Genomic DNA, 28,000 nt, shown 5'->3' with positions numbered 1-28,000 from the left:
ACGTGTTATGATTAATAGCTCACGCATCATGGGTGTTGAAGAGTGCAAATGGAGCTGCCTCTTAGCACCTGCTGACTGTACAGTTCCATAATCTGCACTGATTTGTAACATGAAAAAATGAAAGTCAGCCTTTTTCCCTGCCAGGAGCCCTTGTCACTAGTGACCTAAAGTCATTAAAAAATCTTTTTTTGATCACTGAATTTTTATTTAGCCACCTAGTGTTATCCTTTAATTCTGATTAAACAAAGCCGCAATTTTAAGTTCTGAGCAGTAGGGAAGGAAATATGATGAAAAATATATAAGAATCCATAGCATCATGGCACGAATTAATATCCTTATTTCCCAGGGTTGGGTTCTTTTTTCCATATGACAAAAACAGTGCGTTTTCCTGGGTGTCATGCAGGGAAAAGGAGAAGAGGGCACATGGGGTGAAAGTCACCCCTGTGCTCTGGTTCCCCCAGACTTCAGAGAATTTCAGCTTTCCAGAACACTTGGGTCATTTTGCAAAATTAGAAAGGAATCTGTCTGTATTTAATGTGTTGTCCAGCCTAGGAACAATTCTGTAGCTGTCCCGTGCACTGAACTAATGTGGCCAGAACAAAGCACAGAGCTCATGGTCTTATTTTTTTCCCCTCACAAAAACAAGGGTTGATTTGCGTGGTTAGTACTCTGGCTAAATTCTTAGCAGTTAAACTCACCGAGGCACAGGAGGCCTGAGCCTACTCTTACTGCTTTAATAGAGGCAGGAGTGGATCACAGAAAAATGCTACTGATACCAGCCATAGCAATGGTTTTGACTAGCCGTGCTGTGTGACTGGGACATGGCACAGTCTTTCTTGTCTTTACTAGGGGTGCACCAATAAAGATATTCTTAGTCGATACCGATAGCCGATTATTAGGGGTGTACAAAGCAGGCCCTATTCGATTTGGATTTGTATCTGGCCTGAATCAGAGACAGTGATTCGATTCATTGATTCGGATCACTGTCCCTGATTTGATTCCACCAAATCCGATTCTGAAGATTTGATGCTGATTTGGATATTCAGCGATTCAGACATAGACACAGCTTTAAATGTTTTTTCTCCATACCTTGAGTTACCAGCGTGGCTTGTGAACGCTGCGATGCTGGGGTGCACGGTGCGTCCCACAGCAGTGCGGGGGGGCCCTCCACGCGCTTGCCAGCAAACCCGGAAGTGGACCAGAAGTAAGGCAGCAGGGCAGAGAGCCCCGAGCCCACAGTGGGCAGCCCACATCCACCCCATGCACACATATGGGGTGGCGCATGCCCCTCCATACCTTCCCCAGGGGGTGTACGCAGCAGTGGGGAGCTGCCTCCCCCACCTGCACCCCCTGGATGAGCTGCCAGTGGCTCCGTCCTGCTCCCTGCCCCAGCCATGACTCCCACGTACCACCCTGGCTGGACAGTGCCCCTGTCCCATTCGCTCCCTCTCTGTGGGGGACCTCGATCTGTCCCCCTCCATGCCCTTTCCCGCCCCCCCCTGCTCCTTCACCTTCACAAACTTACCTGCAGGGGCACTGCTCTCCACACTGACCAGCTCCATTCCTGGCCACGTGCATGATGCAGCTGCATGCATGCATGTGGCGTCCAGGGGCCCCAGCCAGCAGGCGTATTATATTTATTGGTGACATTATCAGCTGCACCAGCCAAAAAAAGCCAATAGCCGATAATATTAATTTCCCTTTTATTGGTGCCAATCCGATATGGCGCCGATATACTGGTGCACCTCTAGTTTTTACCTGTTGGTTCTCTGAAATGTATTTTCTTCCAAGCTGATAGGTGGGAATTTGGCAACTTTCTGCTTTGGAAAAGTTCTGTTTTACGCCTACAATTGAAAGATTGAAATCCTCTTTCTACAGAACAGGCAGTGTGTGTATAAGCCTTATCACTACCCCACCACCATGTTCCACCCTGTTCAGATAGGGTTGTCCTTTGGAATGGAAGTGTTTTTGAAGTCTCTGAGGCTCCTTTGCTCTTTGAGTTTGTTGCATGCGTTCTCTAGAACCTTGAAACTCATTTTACATAGGTCACCAATCAGCCAATCACACGTTAACAGTCTCTAATCACTAAATCGCAGTCACCACGAAAATTACGAAATCACGATTTCGTGCAAACTGCGATTTTAGGCAGGCTCTGCAAAAAAGCGCAGGCTCCCTGAAAAAAAAGAAACTTTCCAAAAACAGGATTCTGGCTCCCTCTGGGGAGCCGGCAGTCCTCGTGTCTGCTGCGGCTTTGCTGCACAGCCGACTGGGAGGGAAAGGAGGGAGGAGGGCTCCCAGCATGGCAAGATGACTGTCATCCTTGCCCCTCTCCTCGGTGCTGGCTGTCTGCGAGGGCTGTCCATCAACGCTGCCCCTCACCAGCAGTCATTTGCAAGAAGTGGGACCACATGATGGACAGCTCTCATAGCCATTCAGTGGCAAGGGGCGGGGCCACCGATGCCCCCTTGGCCAAACAGAGGTGTGGCAGGCCCTGCTGTGCTCCACCCACAAAAATGGCTCATGATTTCCATGTGAAATTGGCCGGCAGCTGCCTCAAGTTCGGCGGACTCCTACCCATAACACCTCCATGTGTCCCACCAGTTGAGATCCATTGAAGTCATGTAGTATCCTGCAGTATATCACTTGTAACTCAAGGTATATTTTGTGTTATACCACTTGATAAACTTTATTATAGTGCTACTGTACCATATTACCTTTACATTTTGCACTTCCACATTCAAAATAGTTAGATGGATGACTGATTTTTAAACAACTTTACTTACAGTCACTATGCCAATAGTAAGATAGTTGCAAGCCATTTTCTTTCTGTCATTAAGCATCGAGATTTCTCATTGTGTTTTTGCTCATTTTGCTGTCTATCTCTGTTTAAACCCACCCTGGGATTATGTTATCATTCAAAGGACCATGCGAGCTACATCTGAATACAGACTATTAGTAGGGCTTGTAGGTTCCTAGACTGTAGGCATGTACACTCCAGGAGTATAGGTGCAGATCGGATGAACAGCCCTGTTGTAAATTTACACTGGATATTGGTTCTGTTCTGAAAGGAAGTTAGGTAAAAATGCCATCTCTGTTCAGCTTGTCTACACAGGAAAGTGCCTGTCTAGGAAAGTACCTACTGCCTAGGAAATGACCTGCTTGGTAGCATGGAAGCAGAAAGGGACCTCGGAGTCCCAATGGACTCCAAGATGAACATGAGTCGTCAGTGTAACAAAGTCATCAGCAAAGCTAACTGCACTGTATCATGCATCAGCAGATGCATGACAAACAGAACCAAGGAGGTGATACTTCCCCTCTATTGGGCGCTGGTTAGACTGCAGTTGGAGTACTGCGTGCAGTTTTGGGTGCTGCACTTCAAGAGAGATGTGGATAACCTGGAGAGGGTCCAGAGAAGGGCCACTCATATGGTTAAGGGCTTGCAGGCCAAGCCCTATGAGGCGAGACCAGGGCACCTGGACCTCTTCAGCCTCCGCAAGAGAAGGTTGAGAGGCGACCTTGTGGCTGCCTGTAAATTCATCATGGGGGCGCAGAAGGGAATTGGTGAGGCTCTCCTCACCAAGGCACCCCTGGGGGTTACAAGAAATAATGGCCGTAAGCTAGCAGAGAGCAGATTTAGACTAGACATTAGGAAGAACTTCTTCACAGTTCGAGTCGCAGGGGGTCGGACTCGATGATCTATTGAGGTCCCTTCCGACCCTAACATCTATGAATCTATGAATAAGGTTTTACTGCATTTTACTCACAGAAGCATTGTTGGCTGTGTACAGTTGTGGGAAAATAACCTGGATTCACTCTTGCCTTGTGCTTTATCACTGGAGTTGCTTCAGGCATGTTCCACTCATGCAAATACACATATGTCAAGAGGCTTCCATGGGTATGGTCAAGAGAATGCAATCGACTTAGCACTTGCTATTGGTTTAAAGCACGAGGTGGGAGGAACCTTGGTTGACCGAGACGGCTGAGCTGGTAGTTAGAAAATATCTATTTATTGATAAGTTCAGCTCGTGATTTGGAAGGGTGCTAACCATGAAGCTGCGGGATGCCATTTTTATGTCTGTTCAAAATAGAATTACACCTTCAAGTCAAAAATAGACTTTTAGAGTGAAATAAAAACAGGGAATTGTTTTAAAACAATATTGTTAAGTAACCACTTCCCTTTCCGCCATGCCCTCCCCTGAAACCACCCTGGCAAAATGAGATCTGCGTCATTCAGTCATCTACATCCTTGCTCAGAGAACATAAAGTGACTTTGAATGCCTATACTTACTATTATTGACCTGTTTAAAATGCACACAGTCACTTAATAAATAAATACAAATTACATATGAAGGGGACTAATAAGGAATTTAACAATATGAGTGGAGTAAGAAAGGAGTAGTGGCTAGGTTTTAAAAGCGTAGGTTGTGGTTAGTTTTATACAAACTTTTTTCACCGTTCTTGACTGCTTGCACATGATACAATGGATATTGATACATCTTCATTTTTGTTTATGTGTGTTATATACCGTCTAGATAGATATTTTAATAAATCTATTCCAGGAGAACTTCACTTTTCTATGACTAGAAAACAGACATGCTGGCTCTAAGTGTGTATTCCCCTGGCAATAACCACGTGATTTAGTGTTATTTTAAGCCATGCATTAAGGGCAATAACGTACCTGTGTGCTCGCTCTGTAGCAGAGTATATGCATATCCTTTGGAGTCATTTTGCATTTTTCATTGCACACATTTTACCTCTAGTGCCAAAGCTCCTATTGTACAGCTCTGACAATGGACAACGGAAAACAAGAAGGAAGTGAAGGCACAACTTGTCCATTGTTCAGGGAGAAGTTTCCCTCATTTCTGCAAAACTTGGTTAGTACAAAACTAAACAGCTCTGATTTTAATTTTTAAAGCATTTAAATACTGAACGCGTCTGGTCATACAGTTAATCTCTTTGTCACTCTAGCCAGTAAAGAGAGAGAAAGAGAGAAGAGGTGGTAGTTGATGCGTAAGATTCAGGGTTGTCTTATGGCAGTTGGGGTAGGATCTTCTAATCAGCTGACACTGGCAGCGGAAGGAAAAGGATTGCCTTCTGGCCATAGTGAGTCCGTGGTCCCAGTTTGGTGCTTCCATTCTTCTTTAAGCCAACGAACCAGTTCTTATCTGCATTCTTCTTAGATGTGTATGTGTTGTAATGATTTTCTTCCATCCTTTCCAGGAACAAGCATTCCTCGCTCATTAACTGCTGAAAATGAGGAAGAAATGGAATAAGCACTGCCCTGGCTGTTGTATACAACTGCAGTTATCTGGGCCAGGGGTGACTAGTTCCTCCTGAGTCTGGCAGGGCACAATTTGTGGGCAGACCCAGGGGTGGGCCAAAAGCCCCATATCTACTCCCATACTTCTGTTCCATGGCTTAGTGCCCCTCCTGCCCCCAACACACCACCAGCCTGTGCGGCAAGGAAATTGCCCTGTCCTGAGCGGTGCCAAGTTGAGGGCCAATCTCGGGGGGGCACATGCCCCCCCTACCAGTTGCCTCTGATCTAGGTAATGTCAGTGGGGCTAATTTGCCAATAATGTCCTATCAAAACCCAACCTTTAAGACCATGACACCTGACCTTTTTATTGACATGGCTCAAAAGCAGAGCAAGTTTTTTTCTGCTAAGTAGTTTTCTTTGGATTCCCAAATTTCTCTTGACATCACAGTAACTTGTTCATGGCACCTGCCTTTTAGTTAGCTACAACAGGGCTGGGATACTGTCCTTTCTGAAAACAGTTCCCCTGGCAGTGCACCCCACCTGCTCAACAGCACCTAGAGTGTACTTTCACCAAGTTTTGGGTATAGGTTGGGAAGTTTACGAATGAGATTGTGAGACAGTAGCTTGATGACTCAGGAGGTCCCCTCCAGTCAGATGCCCTGTGTTTTTAAATATAACGGGCCACATTCATTCCTGGTTTAATTCCATCCAAGTCAGTGCAGTTGGTCACCTTTCCTACAGCTGCTGAGTTGCTAGGTGCAACTGTGGAGGAGATCTCTAAGGTGAATTCATGAGCGCTTTCAGCCCTTGAACGCCATGCACTGAATAAGGAATTCAGCAAAGCTGGTCAGAACCAGAAGCTTTGCCTCAATTTGGCACTGATCCTAGGCATCAGATTCACTTAGCAGTTGCAGGATACAGTGACCCACTCACAGTGCAGAATGAAGGGTCCTCTGGAGGGTGACCACATGTTCTGATTTGGCTGTGACACTCCTGGGTTTTGCAGGCCGGTTAAAAGTCCCAGGCCAGAGTGTGGTGGGGAGGTGGAGCGGCACTTCCGGATTCCAGCCAAATCAAGTCGTATGGTCACCAGTCTAGTCCCATGCCATGCATGCTAGCCAGTGGGTTTTATAAAACAGGATTGTGGCAAACCCTGGTGCACCTCCATTGTCATCTATAGGTTTTCTTGCCTATACAGTGCCCTTCCCAGGGCCTGTCTCTGAGAACACTCAGCAAAAGAGACAGGTTAATGCTGCTGCTATTGCTGCTGCTAAAATAGGAATTGGGACGTATTGAGTATTTTGAAGCAATGCTGCAATGGGGTTTACTTATTTATTTATTTTCCCAAAAATAAACTTGGGCAAAGCATGGCAATCCAGCTGCAAAAATAACAAACAGACTAATTGTTGCTTGTGTGGGTTCCATTACTCAGGGCTGCAAGATTTCTGCTAACCTCAAACCCTCTCCATGTCTGGGACCACGCAAACCTCATACTTACTGATCCATATAAAAGGCCATTGGTGTCCATAGCCAAGTACTGTCCAGACTTGGTGCTCTTTATATACACTACACCCACGCTTTCCGCGCTTAGCTGCAGTTGGACTGAAAGTAAAAATAAAGCAACAACAACAAAAAATAAAAGGGGGAGAAAAAACGAATTCACAGATATGGCAGTCAGCCGCGGCAAGGAATTGAATTATTCAGAGATCCCAATTGTATGGGTCAGACTGTAAGGGAAACATAGAGCAGTAGAGGGGTACTCCTTCTTTGCCTCCTCACAGAAAAAATACTATAGGCATATTTTGGAGACGAAGAGGAAATGTTTCTGTTATTTGGGATTCAAATGAAAGGATTTCTTTTATTCAGGTCTCCTGTTCCAATTTCCATTTCTGGTTCTAACACAGATTTCCTGCTTGGCTTTGGCAAGTCATTTAGGCCCAGATCCTCAGCGGTATTTAGGCCCCTAACTCCTATTCAGATGCTTTACTCCCAGTGAATCAGTAACAAATACTTCTGAGGATTTGGGGCTTGCTGTCTCTTGGTTCCCCACCTGTATAGTAGGTAGAAAACGGTTTCCTTCCTTCTGTCCTTTGTTTCTCGTGTACTAGGAATGCTCGCTACCCAGGGAAGACCCTGCCTCTATAGCCAGATCTGTACTGCCTCCCTGCTATACCCAGGACTGCTGTTATGAAGCAAGCCCAGCCCACTCAATCCCGCTGGACCTGAGCCCAGACCTACCAATTATGTGAGGCAGAAAGTTTGGAGAGGTCCTGAGCACGCCCCGGCACTGTTTTCAGGAAAGCCTGAGAAGTGCTGAAGTGCACCTTCAGGGCCCATGAAGTTACCTACTTGACCCCCTTACCTGGCTTGGGTGCAGGTGGAGCAGGAGTGAATGCAGGTCAGACTTATTTGTTGGCAGTGATTCCAGAACTGGTGGAGAGGTGGTATAAACCTGGCTTAGCTCCTAGTGCATTGGGAGCCCTGATGTCAGTTGAGGCCTGCTGATGCTGATGTAACACAGACAATAGTAATAATCAATGAAAATGGTGTTGCTCTAGTTTAATATGTGTATCTAAGTGAAAGCAGAGGTCATTCCTAAATCTTGTTTTATTTAAAAGCATATTTTCTCCATAAAATAAAGTCTGGAGCATGCATTGTTAATGTTATCCTTCCAGCCATAACAAGACCCCAAAGAAGGGCCAGTCTGCATCCTAGAAAATAACACCCCCAGAGATAAAGTGATCAGTTGCTCTTCTACTAGCATAAGCTTTGCAGTTGTTTTGCCATGATGTAAACAGGGGTGGAGATCCATTGGCAAGGAAAGGAGGAGTTGGAGAGATCAGGGTATCAAACTTGACTGCCAGGTGATGGTGGTGGTGGGTTTTGTGATGTGGACAGTTGTCCATTAGGCACTGGACTGAAACCATGAGTTATTTCACACAGGCCAAAAGACTTTGACTTACAGTCACTACAGACCAAGGCAGGATTTGAACAGGGTGCTTTGAAGTGAAAAGGCTCTGTATCCCTTTTGTACTGTCTGGTGTGAGCTGGGTCAGCTTTTAGGTCAGGGTGTCTGTACCATACCAGTCATGCTTCTTGGTATATCCTCTTACACAGAACTGCTCTGTGGTCACTTTTTTCTGCCAGTTACCTTTCCTTTCAGTTTACTGACTGCGATTGTCTGGTCAAAAATGACAAAAAGCTTAGTGTTTCTTCCCCATGTGTGGAGAGGGAACGCACTGGGGTAGTGAACCAAGCATCAGCCTTTGACATTCTTTCCATTCAGAAAAACGACTTGGAAACTATGGTGATGGGATAATAAGTACCTAGAGAGGCAGGGATGTTCTTGCCAGCTGTAGTGTGAATAATTGAAACGCTACTTTAATACAGGTGAAAACCAGATCCAGCCTTCACAAAGTGAAGAGACTTGCAAAATTAGGGCTAAGCAAAGCAATAGCTTTTGCTCTCCAGCCAGCTCCTTTTCTCTCCTGGAAGGTGCTTTATCATTGTGCTGTTGGCAGATGGGTTCAGCAGTCTTCTTGATTTTAGTCTCATCTCTTGACAAGACAAAAGACAATGTTGTCTCTTGAAATGGCAGAAGTCCTTGTCCCCACAAAACCTTTGCTGCTGTGGCTCAGCTCCTTCAATTAGGCACTTACTGTTCAGTAAATGATGTTTAATTAGTAAATTGGATGGGAGCAGATTTGCAGTAATTTGTGACTCTTTTGTCTGCTCTGTTTGAATTGGGATCTGGCATTCAGCAAGCCCTTCAGCTGGAACACCACCAGTCTGTTTTACATTTTGCTGAATGCCACATTCCCAGAACTTGGTAAATGCATTTGAACCAAGAAATGGGAATAGGGGCTGCTGTGTCCTGAAAACAGTCATCAAAGAGTGAGAAAAAACTTTTACCCACAGTGAAGAAGCAAAATCTTCTTTGGCTAGCTGCAAGATTTGTGTCATGCTAGCAGGCAGCAAGGCTGTTTAACTCGGGGTGAGAGAGTGCGAGGAGGAGGAAGAAGAGAGGAGTTTGGGGAGGGGGGAAGAATGGGTAAAAGCCCATGTCTGGACTCGCAGACTCTCTACAATCCCTTTAGACATCCCATTTCTAACAGAGTCATGGTGAGAGAGAGAAAAATTAGAACTGGTCCCACACCGGAACTGAGCATGGAATTCACCTTGAAGCGTCCAAAAGAATCTGCTAAGTTTTCTTTCCTCACATTTCTAGGATGAAACACACCCAAGTATCACAGGACCTTCCCTGTAGGATGCCGAGGTGTCAGGATGAGGTACTTTCTCAGCACACATCTTTCCCAACTTTGCCTTGTGCATGTTTGTGCATGCTTCAGCTAAGCATCCAAAGTCCTGGACACTTATTAGAACAAGATACATATTCCAACCCTTTTGTGGGCTGTGCATGACTAATCCCTGGGAACACAAGCACATGTTCTGTGCAAACACAAGTGCGCTAGCTCCCCCAGCAGGAGAAGCTTCATACACTTCCAATATTCACGTCCTTTTTGCTTTTTTGTGTGTGTCCAGTTGCTCCTGTTTCTAGCCTGGCTTTGTGTGTGACCTTCTTATCGCTTCTCAGCAGAGCGAGTTGTTTTGCTGAGCCTACACCACTTAGAAGAAGGAGTCTACTCTCCTCCGTGGGTTCTTGGCCACTCCGTGCTAGTCGGGGCTTTCAACTGGCTACACAAATGATGAAGAGAGGTCACCAGCCTAGCCTGTTTATGGTTTAATGGAGAATTTTATTGAGCAATTTTTTCACCCTCCTTAAGCATGTATAAAACATAGGGGCATGGAACCTGCTAAGCACATGCCTTCCAGCACACAGAAAAATAGCCTGCTACCAGGGTTATTCCACTGGCACATATCCCTTTAAGGAGATTCCTCTGTAAATATTTTTTCATCAGGATATCCAAGTTTAATAGCTCATTTGCACTAGGTTCCTTCTTGGCAAAGGTTTGCAAACATACATCCTTCAGAAAGCAGCATTAGCAACAGGCAGCATGTTTCCAAAGGGCCGTAAACAGACAGTAATGTGGTGGAGAGTTCTTTGCATTTGCTGGTTCATTCCTGGTAGCACAGCCCGCTCCAGTTCCTGCTACTGGAGGAGGTGCTCAAAGGAAAGGGAATGCAGGCTTGGCTCTGAAAAGCCTGAGAGAGCGATGGCTTCTCCAGAGCTTCTCTGGGCTTGGAGAAATGAATCCTGGCACTCCCGAGTCCCACATATAAGGGGGGCAACTAGTCTGACGGCTTCAGACTAGCTTCTTGCAGGTGAATATTCAGTAGCACTCCCGTTACAGTGCATCAGCCATTTTACTGGCAATTTCAGCAGCATGGCCAAGCTCTGAAAGGCTCTACAGGGTGAACTGCCTTTCGCCAGAAAAAGCGGTCCTCTCCCAGCTTAAAGCTGAGGCATGCTGGGCAGAAAGGAGGAGGGGAAATTATACTGCTCTACCTATATGTGTTCTGCCGTTTTCACAGCTGCCTTATGCCCTTAGTGCTAAATCCGGCACCACAAAAGTATTTCACATGGGGTAGAGAGGTCAGTTGACCATTAGGACACCCCTGTGGCATGGTGTCTGGACCAATGCTCTGTGGTGACCATGGGCTTTCTAGCAGTATATGGTGCAGAGTTCTCAAGTGGAAATAAACACCCCTATGGTTGAAATATATTTGTTCAGTTCCCACCCATCTCCAGCCCTGCTTGTCAAACTACAGGCTGCAGCTTCATAGTTTCATAGTTGGTAGGGTCGGAAGGGACCTGAGCAGATCATCAAGTCCAACCCCCTGCCATGGCAGGAAAGAGGACTGGGGTCAAACGATGCAGCCTTAACCTGAAGACAGCAGTTTTCAGACAGTGTTGATTGAGACATAGGCAGGTACACAAAAATAACCCAGTACTTAGAGGGCGTAGCACTGGGTGGCCAGCTAGGTGGCCGTATGCTTATGTGCTCCTGTATTTCTGCCTCAGCAGATCTGCAAACAATTGTAGTGATCACTGGGCCTCAGCATCTCTCTTGTCTTTATTGGTTTAGGGCAGACGCTTACCTTTAAATCAATATGTTGCCTTTTTTAGACTAAAGATATATATTCCCAGGAAACCTGTTGACTTATGCCATGGTTTGCTGCTTCTCTTGGAAACCTAGCCTTGCTGTGCATCAGAGGGGGCTGCAGCATGTACTTCTTGGACACAAACCTCAGCGCCAAAACAGTGTAGAGAAGCCTGTTTCAGTGCATATGAGCCCATCAGCACCTGAACTTGCAGTTGTTGTCCTTGTACTCCTGCCTGCCATAGAACAGCTCAGGTTTGCTGTCTTGCCTACTGTCCCTGGACGAGCTTTGAGAAATCTTGTGTGCCCGGTTTATTCTAGGTTAGCCACATCCAGTCCCTTACTGTGTTTACTCAAGAGAGAGGTCATTTTCATTCAGTCCTCCAAGGGCGGGGTGGGTGTGTGTGTGTGTGTGTGTGTGTGTGTGTGTGTGTGTGAGTTTTATGATTAAAACTCTCTCACAAACTTCTTTCCACCAAAAAAAAAAAAGCTGTCTTGGGGGAGGAGGGAAAAACCACACATGCGTCTGGTTAAAATATAAGTGCTTTTCTTAGAGTTTGTGAAGCACATCTGGCTCCTCCTAGGCCGTCTTTTAGCCAGAGATGGCTGCAGCATGGAGTCCAGTTATATTCCAGTAAATGTCCAGGAGTACAGTGTGCATGTGTAACAGAAAAGATCCCTGCTGCGAATTCAGTCTATTGCATGTTCTAGTGATAGGCACAGCACTCCACTTCCTCAATCCCAGACCATCTTAAGAGGGAGGTTTGCTGTTCTCCTACTTTCCCCATCTCTGCCTGCCCAGTCCTCCTCTGGCACTGATTTAAAAAAGTGAAAGGCTCCCAAGCATTGAAAATGTAATAGCTCTAAGAGCCCAAGTCTTCCAAACTGAACCCTTTGAATTTCTGTTCATCTCTTTTTTCCCCCCTTGCATGGCTATTTTCTGTTTTATGTCTAAACAGTTTTCAACTGAACCAGTGGTTCTGCAGAGCTCACAGTTGCTGAATAGTTTAAACAGACAAGTTCAGCACTGAGCTGTTAGGAGTTATGGACTAAGGAGTCTTCTAGGCTAGGGACAGATACTACATATAAACCAGTCTAAGTGATCAGAAACTTGTTTAAACCTGTAACAGAACAGACATTCAGTGCACATAAACCAGTTTGAACATATCTGAAACTGGTTTGAGATAAACCTGGTTGAATGTAGTATCATACTTAACTGATTTGGCTCAAACTGGTTTATGAGGGGTCTGTCCCAGACCCCTTGCTGGTTTAAGTTAAACCAGACCCACCAGCATCCCAGCATGCTCTCTGGGCTGGGCGGAGCTCTGCTCAACTGCTCCACAGCAGGGCTGGCCCCTCCCCTCTGCTCTCTAGCCACAGCAGGGGCAGGGTGTGGCCAGATGCTGGCCTGCCATGGGCCCTGAGGCAAATTCTTCCTTCCTTCCCCTCTCTCCCACCCCTTTTGCTGACAAACCCTGCGGACCACAGCTGGGGTCTGCTAGCCCCAGCCTCACCTCCATGGCTTGACTGCAGCCAGGCAGGAACAGAGTTAATTTCTTCCTCTGTTCCCTCTCTCCCTAGGGTTTTGGCTGCAGTCTCTGTGGCTTGCCTACAGCCAGGCAGGGAGGGGATTAATTCCACAGTGTGTCCCAGAGCAGGGTGGGGAGGGTGGAGGAGAGAAGCAACCTAGTTCTCTGTATGCAGATCTAAGCCCTGCACCTGTGAGCCCAGAACTAAGACCTGCAGGACCAGGCTGAGAGGTGGGAAGTGTTGGGAAAGACCTGACAATCATCACACGTGCTGGAGATGTAGTTAAGGGAAGTTGCAAACAGCTTCATCAAAGAATGCAGATAGCTACATTTACACTATAAAGCAGAACATGTAAAAGGTGGGAATACCTAAACAAAGTATTTCTGAATACCTGGCTGTAAGCAGACACTCTGCCCTCAGGATTAGTAAAACTAATTCTTGTCTTACTGGTTTACATTTTAAGTTAGACTTAAGTTGTGTACGCTGTGTTTTACTGGGCTGTATCTTAGTTTAGGCGAAGATTTTTGATAGTTCCTTTTGGTAGTTCCTACCAAGAATTTGGTAGTTTTTGTTGTATGCTTTGCAAATTGCTGTGTTCAATACATACTTGCTTCAGAGAAAGGACTTTTTCCCCATCCTCACTCCTCAGTCTGGCAGCAGCTGCCCCTGTGTTGTGCTAGCCAGGGCTGGTGCCTGGTTATGCCCCCTCCACTCCAGCAGGGAGGGGTGAGAGCCTTGGAGGGCATCTCTCTTCCCTTTTCTTTGACAGTGGCTGGCATGTTCTAGTGCCCCCCAGCTTCTGGCTTGAGCCACTGCAGGAATGTGGCTGCCTTTCCAATTTTAACAGAGAATGTCTGTCCAGTTATTAATCACTTCAAGCTGCGCCGCTTAGACTAACCTGTAAAGAGTGAATCAGTTCAGGCTCAGGCTTTTTGAATGTCTGTCCCTAGCCCTAGAGAAGGGGTGGCGAACCTGTGGCACAAGTGGCACGGGCAGGCTCTGTGATCTGTCATGTGGCAGGTTGGGTAGGGAGCGGGCAGCACAGGATTCCATGGGGCAAGGAGCAGAAAGCAGAGCAGTAGATTTAGCAGGAAGCACAGGGCAGGGAGCAGAAAGTAAAACAAAAGATGGGGCTAGGGAAGAGGTTCAGAGTAGCACTCAGAGAGGGCATGAGGCTTAATCAGTGGCATCTCTGCTAAGAAGATTGGCCCCCACTGCTCTAGAGTTTGAGGGCTGGACCTGACTAGTTGATCAGGCATCACAGATGAGGCAGAAAATGGCCTTAATGTAATAGCAGCTGGAGATTTTTCTGCACTAGCAGAATCTCCACATGGTATAATGACTGTGTGTAGCAAGCTCTGTGTCCCCCGCTCCAACTCTGCCTTGCATAAGAGCTGCGTCACAGGGTCAGGAGCCATGCCATGGTGCGTCAGAAGTGAGAGGATATTTGAGCAAATCACTTTGCACCCCAGCAACTGCCTGCTGGTATATGGTCCCTAAAGGACTGACCACTCTTGCCAGTGAGCTTAGGGAAGAACTTGTGTCCCCAGATGGGGGAGCAAAACATTAGCTTAGGGTCACCTAGTATCTCTTCTTGCATACTGCACCAAGCACAATTTAGCCAGGCCCACAAATCTGGTCTGTTTTACCCAGGAACTGGATTAGGCTCCTTAACAGATATAAGAGATGAGAGAAATGTGAGAGATGTGAGTGTATTCCACTGATTAAGTCTCTCCTAGCTTAAATGAAATGAATAGAATTTGGTTGGTGTGTGTGTGCATGTGCACATGCACATGCGTGTGTAATGCTCCTCATACATCACATATCCCATAGAACTTTACAAAGCAAAACTAAAAGAAACAAATCATTTGGACACAGAAAAAGAGAAAGGTGGTCTGAAAGCCTTGGCAACAGCACTTTATAGTTATATGAGTTTTCATCCTGAAGAATCTTCTTAATTTTAAACACATTTACATCCATAGTGCCAGTGAAATGTAACCACCTCTGGGGTGGAAGGTAGCCAGAATACTGCTGGCCTGAGACTATTCCTATAAAATATGGAGAAGTTCTTACCCTTATTTCTTAAAGCTCTGAAAGAGAGCACTCTGAACGTCTAAAAAGACAGCACTTTGGCTTCCTTAAAGGTCTCTCATGCACCTCATGAGGATGGCAATGTGGAGACAATGGAGCTGAATGCTCCCAAGAGGCTGGGAAGAGAAACGTTTATGGCAAGATGGGTGGAAACTGCAGGAGTCACTGGAAGTGCACACACCGTGTATGTGATTCATAAAGAAAATAGTAATTTTACACAGGCCTGGAACTGTGCAAATACTCCACAGTGCAAGCATATGAGAGACCAAACCTATATGCCAATGTGAGGAAAATGAAGTCAGTGGCAGGAATGCATTATTGACCTTTAAACCCTTGCAAGCAGTGACTGAATTTGTCCAAGGGCTGTAATCTTTGCATGGACTGGTATTGCTGAAATAGTATTTTGACTTGCTCCCCAATGAATGAATAATGGAACGAAAGAAAACAGTATTTCTTTTTGTCTCAATAAAAAAAGGTTACCTATAGCACCAAAGATATATTGTACCTCCCTGTCAAAGGATCAGTTTAACAATTTAACTCCTGTTCAGTCTACAGGCAGAGAGCCCTTCAACCACAACTGAAATGCAGCTGCCACCAGGATGATATTCATCACTGTATGACAGTGCACAGCAATCAGAGATAGCAGGGCAGGACTGGAAGTAATGAATAGTTCTGCACCCAATGGAGACTGCAGGGAGATATCAGGTAAGCAGAACACAGTGACCTCGGTTTGGGTCCTGGAATTAATTTGTTGCAGAACGTTTCAAGGCCCTTTTCAAGCTTTCTGTGAAGACCACTTCTAGTGGCACAAGAGTCTCTCTCCTATTGTAGTATTAGGAACATAGCACTGGAAGGGGCCATCTGGGTCCTTCATCCACTGAATTCACAAGCAAAGTAATGTTTCTTTAATGACCTGAGATGGCCTGATGAGAGAACTTGTACCTGAATAGCTTCTAGCTTTGGTGAAGTTCAAATCCAAATAGTGCAAGTCGAGCCCACTTCTAGTACTGACTTGGAGCACAGAAGGGCTCTTCTTGAAGCTGCCCTAGGACAGACCCTCTCTGATCAAACTGGAAGAGCCTTAGCCGTTTGCTGGAGCAGCATTCTAACATAGCCTCAAAAGTCTGAAATGCCCTCATCTCTGAAGATGGAAGTGAATACAGGAAACTGAAAACTTTAAGACAAACGGGGACCTCTACCTGAAGAGTCTCTCTGTGTGCCTGTACACATTCTGGGAGGCTGCTCCGACACACTGTTATTGCTGCACATCAGAGCGTGCTAATTAGTGCACTCCAGCCAGCCTCCGTGTCTCTTGTATCAGCGCCCCCGAGCTTCAAAATGGCGAAGGCACTTTAGCTAAAGCTCGTTAGATGCTCGTTAGACAAGCTTTAGATAAAGCACCTCCGCTACCATTTACACGAGACGCTCCAGGTGTTTTAATGTGCCTCCCCATCCCTGCAGCACGGTGAAAATGCCCTCTGCGCTTCAGTGGCTTGACAAGGGATTCATCTCTTTGCTGTCTGCTGGAGAGGCTTTCTAGGGACTACACTAGGTCTGGTTCTTGTGTCGACCCTAGTAAGAGATAGGGGAGGAAAGAAATGGAAAAGAATCTAGTCACAGGTGGGGACTCTGCTAACTGATTAAGTCTGTCTAATGTTTCGCTTAGACATGTGGTTAACAATGGTACCATGCCTGCTCTTTATGACAGGGGAGGCTGCATAAGCACATAAAACACACATGTTCAGTATAGATTTAGCAGTTGCTTTCAGAAAGAAATTAACTGTAATTTTGTTAAACAATCCATCACCGAAGAACTCTTTTTTTTGGCCGAATCTTTCCACTGGGGAGCTTGCACGTCCCACAGGAATGCACTGTGCTTTTGCTACATAAGGGAAAGGGAAGATTACCCAAAGACACGAGCACATTCTGGGCAAAACATACAGATAAAATACATTCCACACTGAGGAATCTGGGCCTCGGCTCTCGCTCCAAAAGATGACTTAACTTGCAAAGAAGCACAGCTGCGACACACCACCTGGGAAAACTGGTTCCTCACAATCTCAATTCTGTGCCGAAATTTCTAGACTGCAGTAAATGCAAAGATATAATAGATTTATGCCTGACTGCAGAGCCTGGATATAAGCTGTGAGGATCTTCCTATACGTCTTTCTCCTGGTTGCCAACACCTTTTGCAACCTGGCTGTGTGTAGTTTGGCTGTGAGGACAGACTGAAATGCTGTCTCTCTGGCTGTTGTCTCCCCCCTTTATGACTTTGTTCCTATCTTATTCTTTCATACATGCGAGGTACTGCATGTACTGCCTGTCTGTGTATATACAGGGCTACCTTCTTTGTTTCACATGCTGAGCCATTGGCTGGTGCGCAGCCATGGGGAGGGGAGTGAACCTGGCACAGACTGCCTGTCCTTCCCTGCCTGGAAAAGCAGCCGATGAGTAAGATCAGCCTCCCTGAGAGAAAGGGGCAGTAAGATACAGGTAGCCCTTGGTCCACAAGGGAAGTAAGAGCCGGGTCTAGAGCACATTTCTGATTTGCTTACTGTGTTGGTCGCTTCGGTCCCTTGTCCCATCTACCTTGCCATCTGGAAGTATCCTCAAGAAGTGGCCTCCATTGCTGCAGTACAGGAGTTTGGGTTTCTTGTAATTCCCCAAGGGAAGGTTGAATTTTTCCGTCAGGGCGGTGAAAGTTGTTATTTTCCCTTCGGCCATCTCTCAGCCTTTCCCCGTGGCAGGACTTCAGGGCTGTAAGAAATTCAACAGGCTTATAGCAGTAATAGCAACAAAGTGTGCAGCACGCTTATTGTAGTCACACTTTTTGAAAGGGGAACAGAAGGAACCTAGACCTGCCTGGAGGATCCACTGACGTGGCCTATATCACAGGTAATTGTTTTGCCACGAGTTCCCAAGGTGATTCATACAGCGACTGATGTTTAAGGCAGCGACACGTTCTTGAAGGTAGGGCTTTAAGTGCTGATATTCCCGAAGAGGGAGGGGGCTTTGGTCAGTTCCTCACTTTCCCATTGGCTGTAGCCAGGCTCATCGAGACATTTTTTTTTTTTTATATTTATCATATTAAATGTTTTTGTTCCTTTTTCTATTGACACACATGCTAAAATTACACCCTCCAAAAAAACACTGCAAAAACACACAATGTCTGATCGCAACCCACAAGAGGCAGGAAGCTCAGTAACTTGTACTCCGCCCAGGCCTGACCCTGACTAGATACTGCAACACGTTGTATGCTCGATAGCACGTACTGCATCATGCCTTTGCTGTGATAACCCACGGGAGTGGTTCAAAACAGAACAAAAACTAGGTATATCAGGGGATTGCTCAGGAGATCAGTAGTGTTTTCATTTCCTGGCATTTTTGGGGGTATAGTTCAGATTGGCAGCAGCGGCAAGGTACACCTGTTTGGTCTGTGGTATATGCACTGAGATGGTGGGGTGAGTCTAATTAATGCTGGACACATGTGTCCATCACACAGACACAGCAGTTGGCACCCATGTTGTCAGCATCAGCGCCAAATCTTCAAGTGGAACAAATGTGTGGCTTTACTCCAGTTCAGACTCTGGCCCTGCATGGACTTTGAGAGACGGCTATCTTTTGACCTCTAACAGAGGTTCTGACCGCTTTTAATTTCTAACAGGAGTGAGGCGGGATGTGGTTTTCCCACAGGCCCTGCTGTTCCCCGTGCGATACCTGTTCTGCAGCACAGCCTTTGGTCAATAAACCTGATAATCTGGCATTGTTCGTAGGCAGCTCTGAATGCACATGTTCTGGGAATATTATACTTCATAGCACACATGCATAGAAAGGCCTGTAGACGCTTCCATGTAAAGGTAGTATCTAAATTTAGGCATACTTAGTCCTGTAAAAATGGGATTTAAGCTACCTGGCTTAGCAGCCAGGCTTTGTAGTGAGCGAAAGGGCTGATTTTATCTGTGTACAGTGGTGAGACCGCTGCTGGAAGACAGCTTGCAGTTCCGGTGCCTTATATTAAAAAGGAGGTTGAAAAATTGGGGATGGCACAAAAAAGAACTGTACAAATGATACAAGGACTGGAGACTGCACCTTGCAGTAAGAGCTTTACACAGTTCCATCTATTTATATCTTATCACAAAGAAGATTGAGTCATGCCTCGATTAAAATGTATAAAGGCATTTGAAGGGAGGAAATGCTGGGGGCTAACAGGCTGGCTAACCCAGCAGAGAAAGGCATAACAAGAACCAATGGCTGGATGCTGAAGCCAGATGAATTCAAATTGGAAAGCAGAGGCAAATTTACCAGTGAGTGTGATTTCACCAGTGAAACAAGCTAAAAAGGAAATAGTGGATTCTTGATGGCTCTGGATGGCTCCCAGTCCAAACCAGATGCACTTCTGGCAGAACTGCTTTAGCCAAATCCAAGTTATTGGGCTCAGTAAGGGGCAGTGGGTGATGCTGATGGCCTGTGGTAAGCAGGAGATCAGAATGGTAAGCAAGAATCGAATGGTTCTCCTGACTTTAAACACTGTGACTACAGATAACTGCAACTTTCAGCATCTTTTACCATCTAAGATCCTTGGGAGCACTGAGACCAAATGTAAGGTTGAAAACAAAAAGCATTTTGAAGCCTGCAAGAGCTGGACATTACACAACCCTTTGAAGCAGAAATGCTGGTAAGAGCCCTAAGTTTGCAGTAATGGGCATTAGATTAGCACATGCCACACCTGTAAATTTTAATCAGAAGTTGAAAAGACTTTATTGACTACATAGTGTGTAGGCTTGCTGTTCTGTTTTTATTGCTTGACCACTCTGTCCAGGAAAACTTGCAGTGAGAGACAGGTCCATCTGCCTCTAATTTTCTCAGTAATAATTTTTTTCCAGTGTGTATTGCACACTCAATGGCAGCTTGATGTACAGACAGAAATATATTAGCATTAGCAATTGGCCAACTTCAGAAAGTTTTGTGGACTGATATGCATAATGACCCAAGAGTTTCTATATTTACTCCAAGCTTTTGCAAACTTATCTGATTCTTTCTGGTATAAAAGCTAATTCTGAAGTCTCATGAAACCAAGCTATCATTCATATACTGGGCTCCTTATATTTACTGCTTATACAGAAGTCGAGTTATAGACAAAATGAAGACAAATGTATTTTAAATTCAGACATAGGAATACTTAATTCTTTTCTGTTTTAACTATATTATAACCCTCATCCTCTTAGCAGCAAGTTGTACATTATAAAGGAGATAGAACTGTACTATGTGTGTGTGGGGGACTAGACTGAGACATTACATTACTAATATTCAAAGCAAACTGCAAAGTTATTGTGCATAGTTTTAGCTGCATATTGTTTTATGTGTTGAAGCAAAAATCACTTGGTGAAAGTTTATAGGCTTTATGGTGAAGGAGGTCAGAACAGAGTATTATAATAGTTCCCCCTAACCTTGAAATCTCTCAATTTGTAAATGCCTGTAAAGGAATTAGGGGCTGGCTTGCCAGGCTGGGTGGTTTAGAAGTGAGTGTGTAGAAAGCTTCTTGGGTGACCGTGAATTGCATAGGCTCTAGCTGGTTGGTTTTCCTCATTCAACTATATGATGCTCAACTATTGACATGAAAAGAGGCCAATAAATTAACATGAATCTGAATCTCAACCCAAAATGTTTCTTCACTGAGCTCTGAGAGAAACCCAATATTTGAAACATCTGGTTTCTGCTGCATTTCACTACTCTTGCCCAACAAGAAGAGTGCAAACAGGCACTGCTTGAAGGGATGGATGGGATACGACGTGAACAAACCACAGCTTAAAGCCAGAAATTCGGTACACTAAATTGCCTGGTGTGTCACTTAGTACAGAATTAGGCTTTTGGCCCCGTGGCAGCCACTGAGCTGTGAAGGGAGATGCTGAGATTTTTTAGGGATCAGAGTTTAGCTGAAAAAAATGTTTAAAGGAAGGTTGAATCTGGCCTGTGAATGCAAACCTTTTTAAACTATAGCCCTTGAAGCTTAGGAGCATGCAAGGTCCCTCACATTATGAGTAGAGATGGTGCTAACTCGAGCACCTGGATCTGGGCACCTAAAAACTTGAGAAGTCTGGCTTTGATCCAGACTTTCCCACTGGCCACCCACTGGGCCAATGCGCACACACTAGGTTATGGAAAAGTTGGATCTGAATCTTCCAGCTCTGACCAGTCTCTAGTAACAAGCGGTTTACCAACCCTTCCTGTTACTTCTAAAATAACAGGCAAAGAATATGGGACATATGGCAAATGAGTGATACTCCTTTCATTTCCCCTTTCAAAATCAGTATGGAATTCACTGAAAAATATATTGCTTTTTTGCTCACTTCACAAAAATAATGCTGTTAAAGGGTCCAGAGCAACTGGCTGGTTCAGCGGATTGCTAATGTGATAAAAGCCCCTTTTACTTCTTGATACAAACCAGATTTCTGGTTCACATCCAGACCAGACTAGTTGTAGCTTTTTTTTTGTAGTCCGGCAGCTTTATTTGGTGGCTTATATGAAATAAATTAGTGGCCTCTGTCCAGTTCAGACTAAACAGATGTCCTCAATACGAAAGCACCACCACTCCTGATACTAATGGGCTTTTTGTTTCCAATATAAGCAGGGCAGCCAATGTTTGCTTGAACCCTAGGGACTACACATCCCTTTTGCTTCTTGAGGTGGTCTCTGTAGCTCAGGGCATGTTACTGGAAAACAGTGCAGGAGCTCACAACTGCACGGCACAATCTACACCTGTTCTGTGGTTAAACAAGGAGCTTTGTTCACCAGTGTTTTTAACTTGACTTTTTCACCAGAGATGAGCTGGACCCCTGAACCTGAACCTCCCTTGTGAATCCGAGTTTGTCCTGACAGGTTAGGCCTTTCTCTAAATGAGCTTTAAATGGATCCAGATACCAACTCTTGCCAAATCTAAGGTCCAAGTGTTGTGATTTCAATCTAACTTTACAGAAACGCTTAGAATGCAACAAAAAGTAGTAGTGAGATATGACCAACCTTTTTGCTTTCAGAGCCTTTTCCTCCACTCTTTTTTTTCAGCCTCTGAATCTATTTTTCCATCTTCTTCCAGAGGCTTTTTAGGTGGAATTTGGAGAAAAGTATTGAGGAGTATTCCTTATGCTCTTCTCATAAAAAGCTCCATAATAATTTTTCATAGTCATCTCATAGAACAACACCCATGTCTGTTCCCAATGCACTACTCAGTCATTAGAAAAACACTGACATAATTACATTTATACTTTCTCCTTGGTTCATATGTTTGAGCTCTGGGAAGCCAAACATGGACTTGCCTCAGCCACTCCTCCAGGATATCAATATTTAATACAGGAGAATCAGAATCGTACGGCTGTCGTTGTACAAATCCAGTAGTAATAATATTCTAATGTTGCAACAAGAGAATACAGCTGGGGATAATGAAGTGGGCAATGCGAATCCAGTGAAAAAAGAGGATCAGCTGAAGAAGCAAATTCCTATATCTGTTTTGGTGGGGATGATTGCGCGGGTTTAGGGCTTCTTTCCTGCAACACTTTCCTACCTCATTTAAGGTTATTTTCAAGTTTCCCCATCTCTCTGTTAGCCCCACCTGCCTGACCCCTCTGGTAAAGAATGGACTTGGGTGAGGTAGTTCAAGGAGAGACATGGAATGTCTTAAAATGGAGGATGTCCCCCTTAACGTGATAAAGGAACCCTTTATCGTTCAACTATGTGGTGCTTTCTCAGCACAGTATTTGTTATGATCCATGTCTAATTATACATGATTCCTATATGGGACCCCTCCCCACTGGACAGTCAGATCATGGGTAAGCTGTATTTGATGACTGCTGTGAAATGAATGTCTTGTCCTTGGAGAAAAGATATGTGCTGCACTGTGTCATACCAGCGTTAACTGGGAATAAATGAGAACCTATAAAATACTAAATTCATACACATGAAAAGGAGAAATTGCAATCACTTGTAAGTTGAGTTGTGTGTACATGCCTGCCTGTCATATTCTGCCTATGGAAAATAGAAAATACTGAGGTCTGTTCCAGGGGTGGGCAATTATTTCTGTTGGAGGGCTGCTTAATGAGTTTTGGCAAACTGTTAAGGGCTGCATGGGTAGCTCTGCCCCTTGACAGGTGTCCCGCCTCCTGGCTTCCATCTTGGGACTGGAAGTCCCACCCCCTAACCCTTGACCTTTGCTTCCATAAGTTATTCCCTTTGCCTCCAGAAGTACTCCTTTGGGCAAGGGGGTTGCCATCTTGGAACCAGAAAAAAAACAAATTATATTCTAAAAATCAAACATCTACTACAACATGCATTAATTTGATTTAAAAAAATGTTTTTGTCCTGATTTACATGTGTTTGCATAGTGTACGTAGAATTGATTGTATAATAGCTTAAAATGAAGTCTTAGTTTTGTATATTGGGGGGTATGGGTGAGTGGGTACAGGGTCTGTTGGGGGCTGTGGGTATGTGTGTATGTGGAGTGTGGGGGGAAAGTGTGGGTGTATATGAGGTTTGAGGGGGGCTGTGGGTGGGTGTGGGGTTTGGGGGGTAGGTGTGTGTGTGTATGTGGGTGTATATGTGGATATGTGGGATGTGAGTGGATATGGGGTTTGTGGGGGTGGGTGGCTGGGGTGTGTGAGGGGGTGTGGGGTGTGTATGGGGGTTGTGGGTGTCTGAGGTGCAGGGCAATTTTGTGGGGTGTAGTGTGGGAGGATTGCGGTTATAGTGCAGTGCTGAGCATGTTGGGCACCAGGAGCACAGTGTTGGCCTTCTGGAAGACGCACCAAACTGCTGCCACTTCTCCCACCCATGCACCACTGCTTCTCCCCCCTCCCCCCCGCTACTATGTCCCCACCCACTGCTCCAGCACCATGCGGTACCCAGCTGGCTCCTGCTGCACGGCGTGGTCCTGGCCATGCAGCCAGGAACCACATGGTGTTGCAGATGGCTCAGCCTGGCTGGCACCTCACAGAGCCAGCCAGGAATCGCAGGAACCAGGACAGCTCCTGCTGCATCGGCAGGGTTACTCATGCAGCCCTCGACAGCTTGCCAAAACTCGTTAAGCGACCCTCCATAGAGCCCCTGTCAGCCCGGGCTCCATGCTCCTGCCCCGTACTCCTGTCCTGCACTCCAGCCCAGCTGTTGCTTCACTCCTGCCCACCTGCTTGCTGCTAGTCCTGTTCCCCCCCTGCCTGCTGCTGCTGCTGCTCCCATTTCCCCACCTTCCTGTTGCTACCACTACTTCTCCCCTCCTCCCTGCCTGCTTGCTGCTCTGGCAGCGCACGGCTCCTGGCTGCATGGCTGGGACCGCAGAATGCAGTAGGAGCCAGCCCAGCCCCCATGGACTGGGGTGATCTCCGGTGGTCCGCCCCTCCCCCCGTTCTTATCTGACTGCACTCTTGGGTGGAGGGAGGTAGGGAACAGCCCCAGGGTCACCAGGCCAGAAGCCTGTGCTAGGCAGAGGCCTCCAGTTGGAGGCTGGGGGGGAGATGCTGGGGGCAGGGCTGAAAGTGGGGTGGAGCTGGTTGGGCCTTGCTGCTGCTGCCCCTGGGTCCTGCTGCTGGCTTCTCCTGGGTCTTGCTGCTGCTGGCACTTTGTCAACTTAGACAGGCAGTCATGGACAAAGAATAATCAATTTTTTTTTTAAATGCAGGGGCCCCACAGGTCAGACAGAATGACCTGGCAAGCCAGATCTGGCCCCTGGGCTGTATCTTGCCCACCCCAATCTATCCTATGGTCGGTAAATATTCTCTCTCAATTATTGTATATTCCCTAATTTTTAAATAGCAAAACTCAGTGGATAAAAATCTATCAATTGTGGGGTCCATATAGACAAATAATTTAATATACATTAAAAAAGAAGCATCCAATAGCTCCCTATTGGCATAGGCATAGCTATAGCTATAGCTACTAATATGCATGTGCCTTCCTCAAACCGTCACTGTCACAGATTTGATGGAGAAATAATAACTTCTTGCTGTGTGAAGGGGGTCTGACTCCTGCTCTGCAGGAGGGGGTGTTGCCTGATTTCTTACCTGGCTCAGTTGCAAAATGCAGTTTATACATAGCCACTCGGGTGCTGTAATCTTAGTCAAAAGAGCCTCCTTGTTTCTGACCATTCTCTTTATGTACACTTGAAACTCCTGTTTAGTCAAACTAGAGTTGTATGCAGAAGGCAAGGAGAACAGCCTCATAAATCTTCTGTTCATAGAAGCAGCCTGTTACTATAAAGCTATTGTCCCAACAAAAAGAGATGCAGGCTTTGTTTGGACACTTCAGACTACTCTGCTGACAGCTAATAATCAAGTCAATGAGCTTTGGTTCTGGCCCCTATGGAAGTAAACAGAGAGCGTCTCACTGATTTCAGCAGACTTTGAAGTAGGACCTGAAAGTATGTTTCAGTCTTTGTTACATCAGATAGGATGTGGAATGCTTACCGCAATACACATACATCTTTTTAGCATTACTTCATTATCTACGATAGCCAAACCATATTGTCTATCTCTGCACTCCTTCCTCGTGTGCACTTTTTACTCCAGGCATGTGGATTATTCAGAAGGTTCCTAGGATATTTATATAGCACTTACGAGGATGGGAAGCAGTTACAACAGGTAAAATATTTTACAAGTATTTAGGTCCCTGGCTATATAGTCCAGCCATTGTCTGCCCCGACACATTCCTGATATGCTGTGTGCATGCTAATGTGGAAAGAAATGTCACCTCTGCAATGGGGAATTGGCCATGGCGAGAAGAAAAACCCAATGATTATTTGAGCATGGTAGAAAAAAATCTCTCATGTAGCTAGGAATTTTGCTCATCAAAATTCTTCGGATCTGCTTTAGGGTCTGCTTTTCACATAGGAGAAATAAAAGGATTTTGCTGCATACCAGAAGGACTAGATTTTAGAACGAGGTTTCCAAGTTCATTAGTTGCTATATAAATGATTCCAGTGTGATAGGGCAGTCAACATCTGTTAGTGTTATAATCTTCCCGTAAGTGCATCCTGTGTATGGGATTTTCTTTAATCAGTGAATCTAGACTATATCCATCCCTTTGAGGCACTTTTCATCTTATAGCTAACTACAGAAGGCAAAAACCTCTTGAAACATTCTTTTAAAATCAGATCCTCAATCTGTCTGCAAAAGTGGTTCAGACAATCCCCTTTCTCCCATCCCTGCCCAGTTGGTTGTAGTTTCTTTACATAATAATTGTGTGTCTTCCCTTTTGCTTATAAACCTGAATATGTGATGAACGGGTCCTCTTTCTGCTTCCCCTTTGATGTCAGCTGTAACACACATTGCTAACCAAACTGCTCAGTACCTAATGTACCAGGAGAATGGGGCCTTTCCTGAACTAACTCTGTGTGTATTTTAATTCAGGTTTATTAGATTTGTTGCTTTTATGGGTTTTGGCTTGTCCTTTGAATGCTCTCTACAAAGCTGGCTGAAATGGTGACATCTGGTGGTAATGCTTATTATAATTTTAAAGTATTTCCTTCCTTGTCGGAAGGATTAATTAGGTGCTCCTTGTTCCTGTTACCTCGGGGTGAGTCCCCTTTGCCCTGCTGACAGGAGTTGTGATGCTGACATCAGGCAGTTCCCATAGGATGTAGGGACGTTTCAGGGACATCAGAATGTAAAGCCAAACAGGCAGGGCTCCAGCCACACTGGCCCAGCCATACAGTCCCTGGGGCTAGTGAAAACTCAAGTCGTTTTAACTTGAGCCCATACTGATTCCCTCGCCAGCCCAGCTCCGGCCTAGTGGGGGGCAGAGAAGTAGCATTAAACTTCTGCTGCTTCTCTCAGCAGAATTGAGGATGGAGCTCTTTATTATCACATACTATTTATCTGACATGTGGGGCCGCATCTGAGACTGGGGCCTTATTTTGCTGGGCACTGTGGACATAAGCAGTCACACTGTCCTTGCTATATAGAACTAAGAGTCTGAGAATTTATAGTCATGCTTTATAGTCCATTTGTAATTAATAAATGATTAACAGAGATTATGAATAAGCTATACATGTAAGTCACGAGTATATACATGGAACACAACACTTATCAGTCATTAATTAACCCCATAAAAATGGAACCTCGGTATAAAATCTGACCAAACTTACATGGATTCGTTCCAATCATGTCAAAGGCTATCACCACTTTCTCTCCAAAATCTGAATTCTTACCTGACACTGTCATTCCAATTAGACCTTTTTAGTTCCTTTATGGGAAACAGGCAGGAGTGTCTTTGTGAAACTCTACTGATGGGCTGATTGGACATAATTAGCAGCAAGACTCATGGAATTAGTTAACATTTACTGTTATAACGAACCCCTAGAGGCAGATGTGCCGATTTAAAGGCAGCTAAATAGAAAATTGTGCACTGTACAGTTGAACCCCTGATGGCCGAATGTTGCAGGAGGTAAGCATCTCAGGGCCCATTTCTTTGCAAGCCCACGAAGACAGCAGTTAAAAATGCTTGTAACAATGAAGGCTGATTCCTTCAGTAGAAGGGAAGGTGACATATATATTATCAGTGGCCCCCCACCAGCCTTTAGAGAGAGGATACAGTAGCAGAGCAGGAGACCTAGAGTATATTCTTGAACAGCTGTGAGTGAAGGCAGCTTTTTCAGCTCGCCTTTGAATTGGTGAAAAAAGATTTCCAGACAGCCAGTGACAAAAATTGCTGCCATTAGCTCCTTAACACAGGGCACTATAGTCATAATCCTGAGTTCTACAAGATGCCACCAGTGTTCTGTGGAAGGGAAAAGCACCTGTACCAGGCTCCACCCAGCATTACAGGCCTTTTTATGGCACCCCAACATTACTTTTCTCTTGTCCCCTCTTTCCTGCATCCAGCATGGTAAGGAGCTACCATAGAGGCATCACAGTAAAGAAAGCACCTGAGATACAGGCCTTGAGTATGCATCAGGTGCTGGACTGGACAGCTTGATGTCTGGTCAGCAGACAGGCCTATGTGAGCAATATTGTGGGGAGAGTTCCATTCACTTGGAATCTGTGTCCCAAAGCCACCTGTGCCTCCGGTGCTTTGATCT

General features: G+C 45.5%; 1 protein-coding gene across 21 annotated transcripts in view; it reads right to left on the bottom strand.

Moving 5' to 3' along the window:
* Positions 1-4,900: 4,900 nt before the first annotated feature.
* Positions 4,901-28,000, bottom strand: part of FGF1 (fibroblast growth factor 1) — a 51,509-nt gene continuing 28,409 nt past the window's right edge. For 19 of the 21 annotated variants that reach the window (XM_025204052.1, XM_006023541.3, XM_025204047.1 and 16 more), the window contains 3 exons: positions 17,499-17,700; positions 6,759-6,862; positions 4,901-5,247 (listed from right to left, as the gene is read on the bottom strand). In XM_025204052.1, coding sequence (XP_025059837.1) covers positions 5,053-5,247; positions 6,759-6,862; positions 17,499-17,667 — 468 coding nt within the window. In that variant the 5' untranslated portion in view covers positions 17,668-17,700 and the 3' untranslated portion in view covers positions 4,901-5,052. Of the gene's footprint in view, positions 5,248-6,758; positions 6,863-7,622; positions 7,768-17,498; positions 17,701-28,000 lie in introns of all 21 variants that reach the window. The other 2 variants (XR_003094021.1, XM_025204067.1) reach the window with 2 other exon arrangements.

The sequence above is a fragment of the Alligator sinensis genome, unplaced genomic scaffold (assembly GCF_000455745.1).
Source record: "Alligator sinensis unplaced genomic scaffold, ASM45574v1 scaffold135_2, whole genome shotgun sequence".
Lineage (NCBI taxonomy): Eukaryota > Metazoa > Chordata > Crocodylia > Alligatoridae > Alligator > Alligator sinensis.
This window is presented reverse-complemented; position numbering and strand designations above follow the sequence as displayed.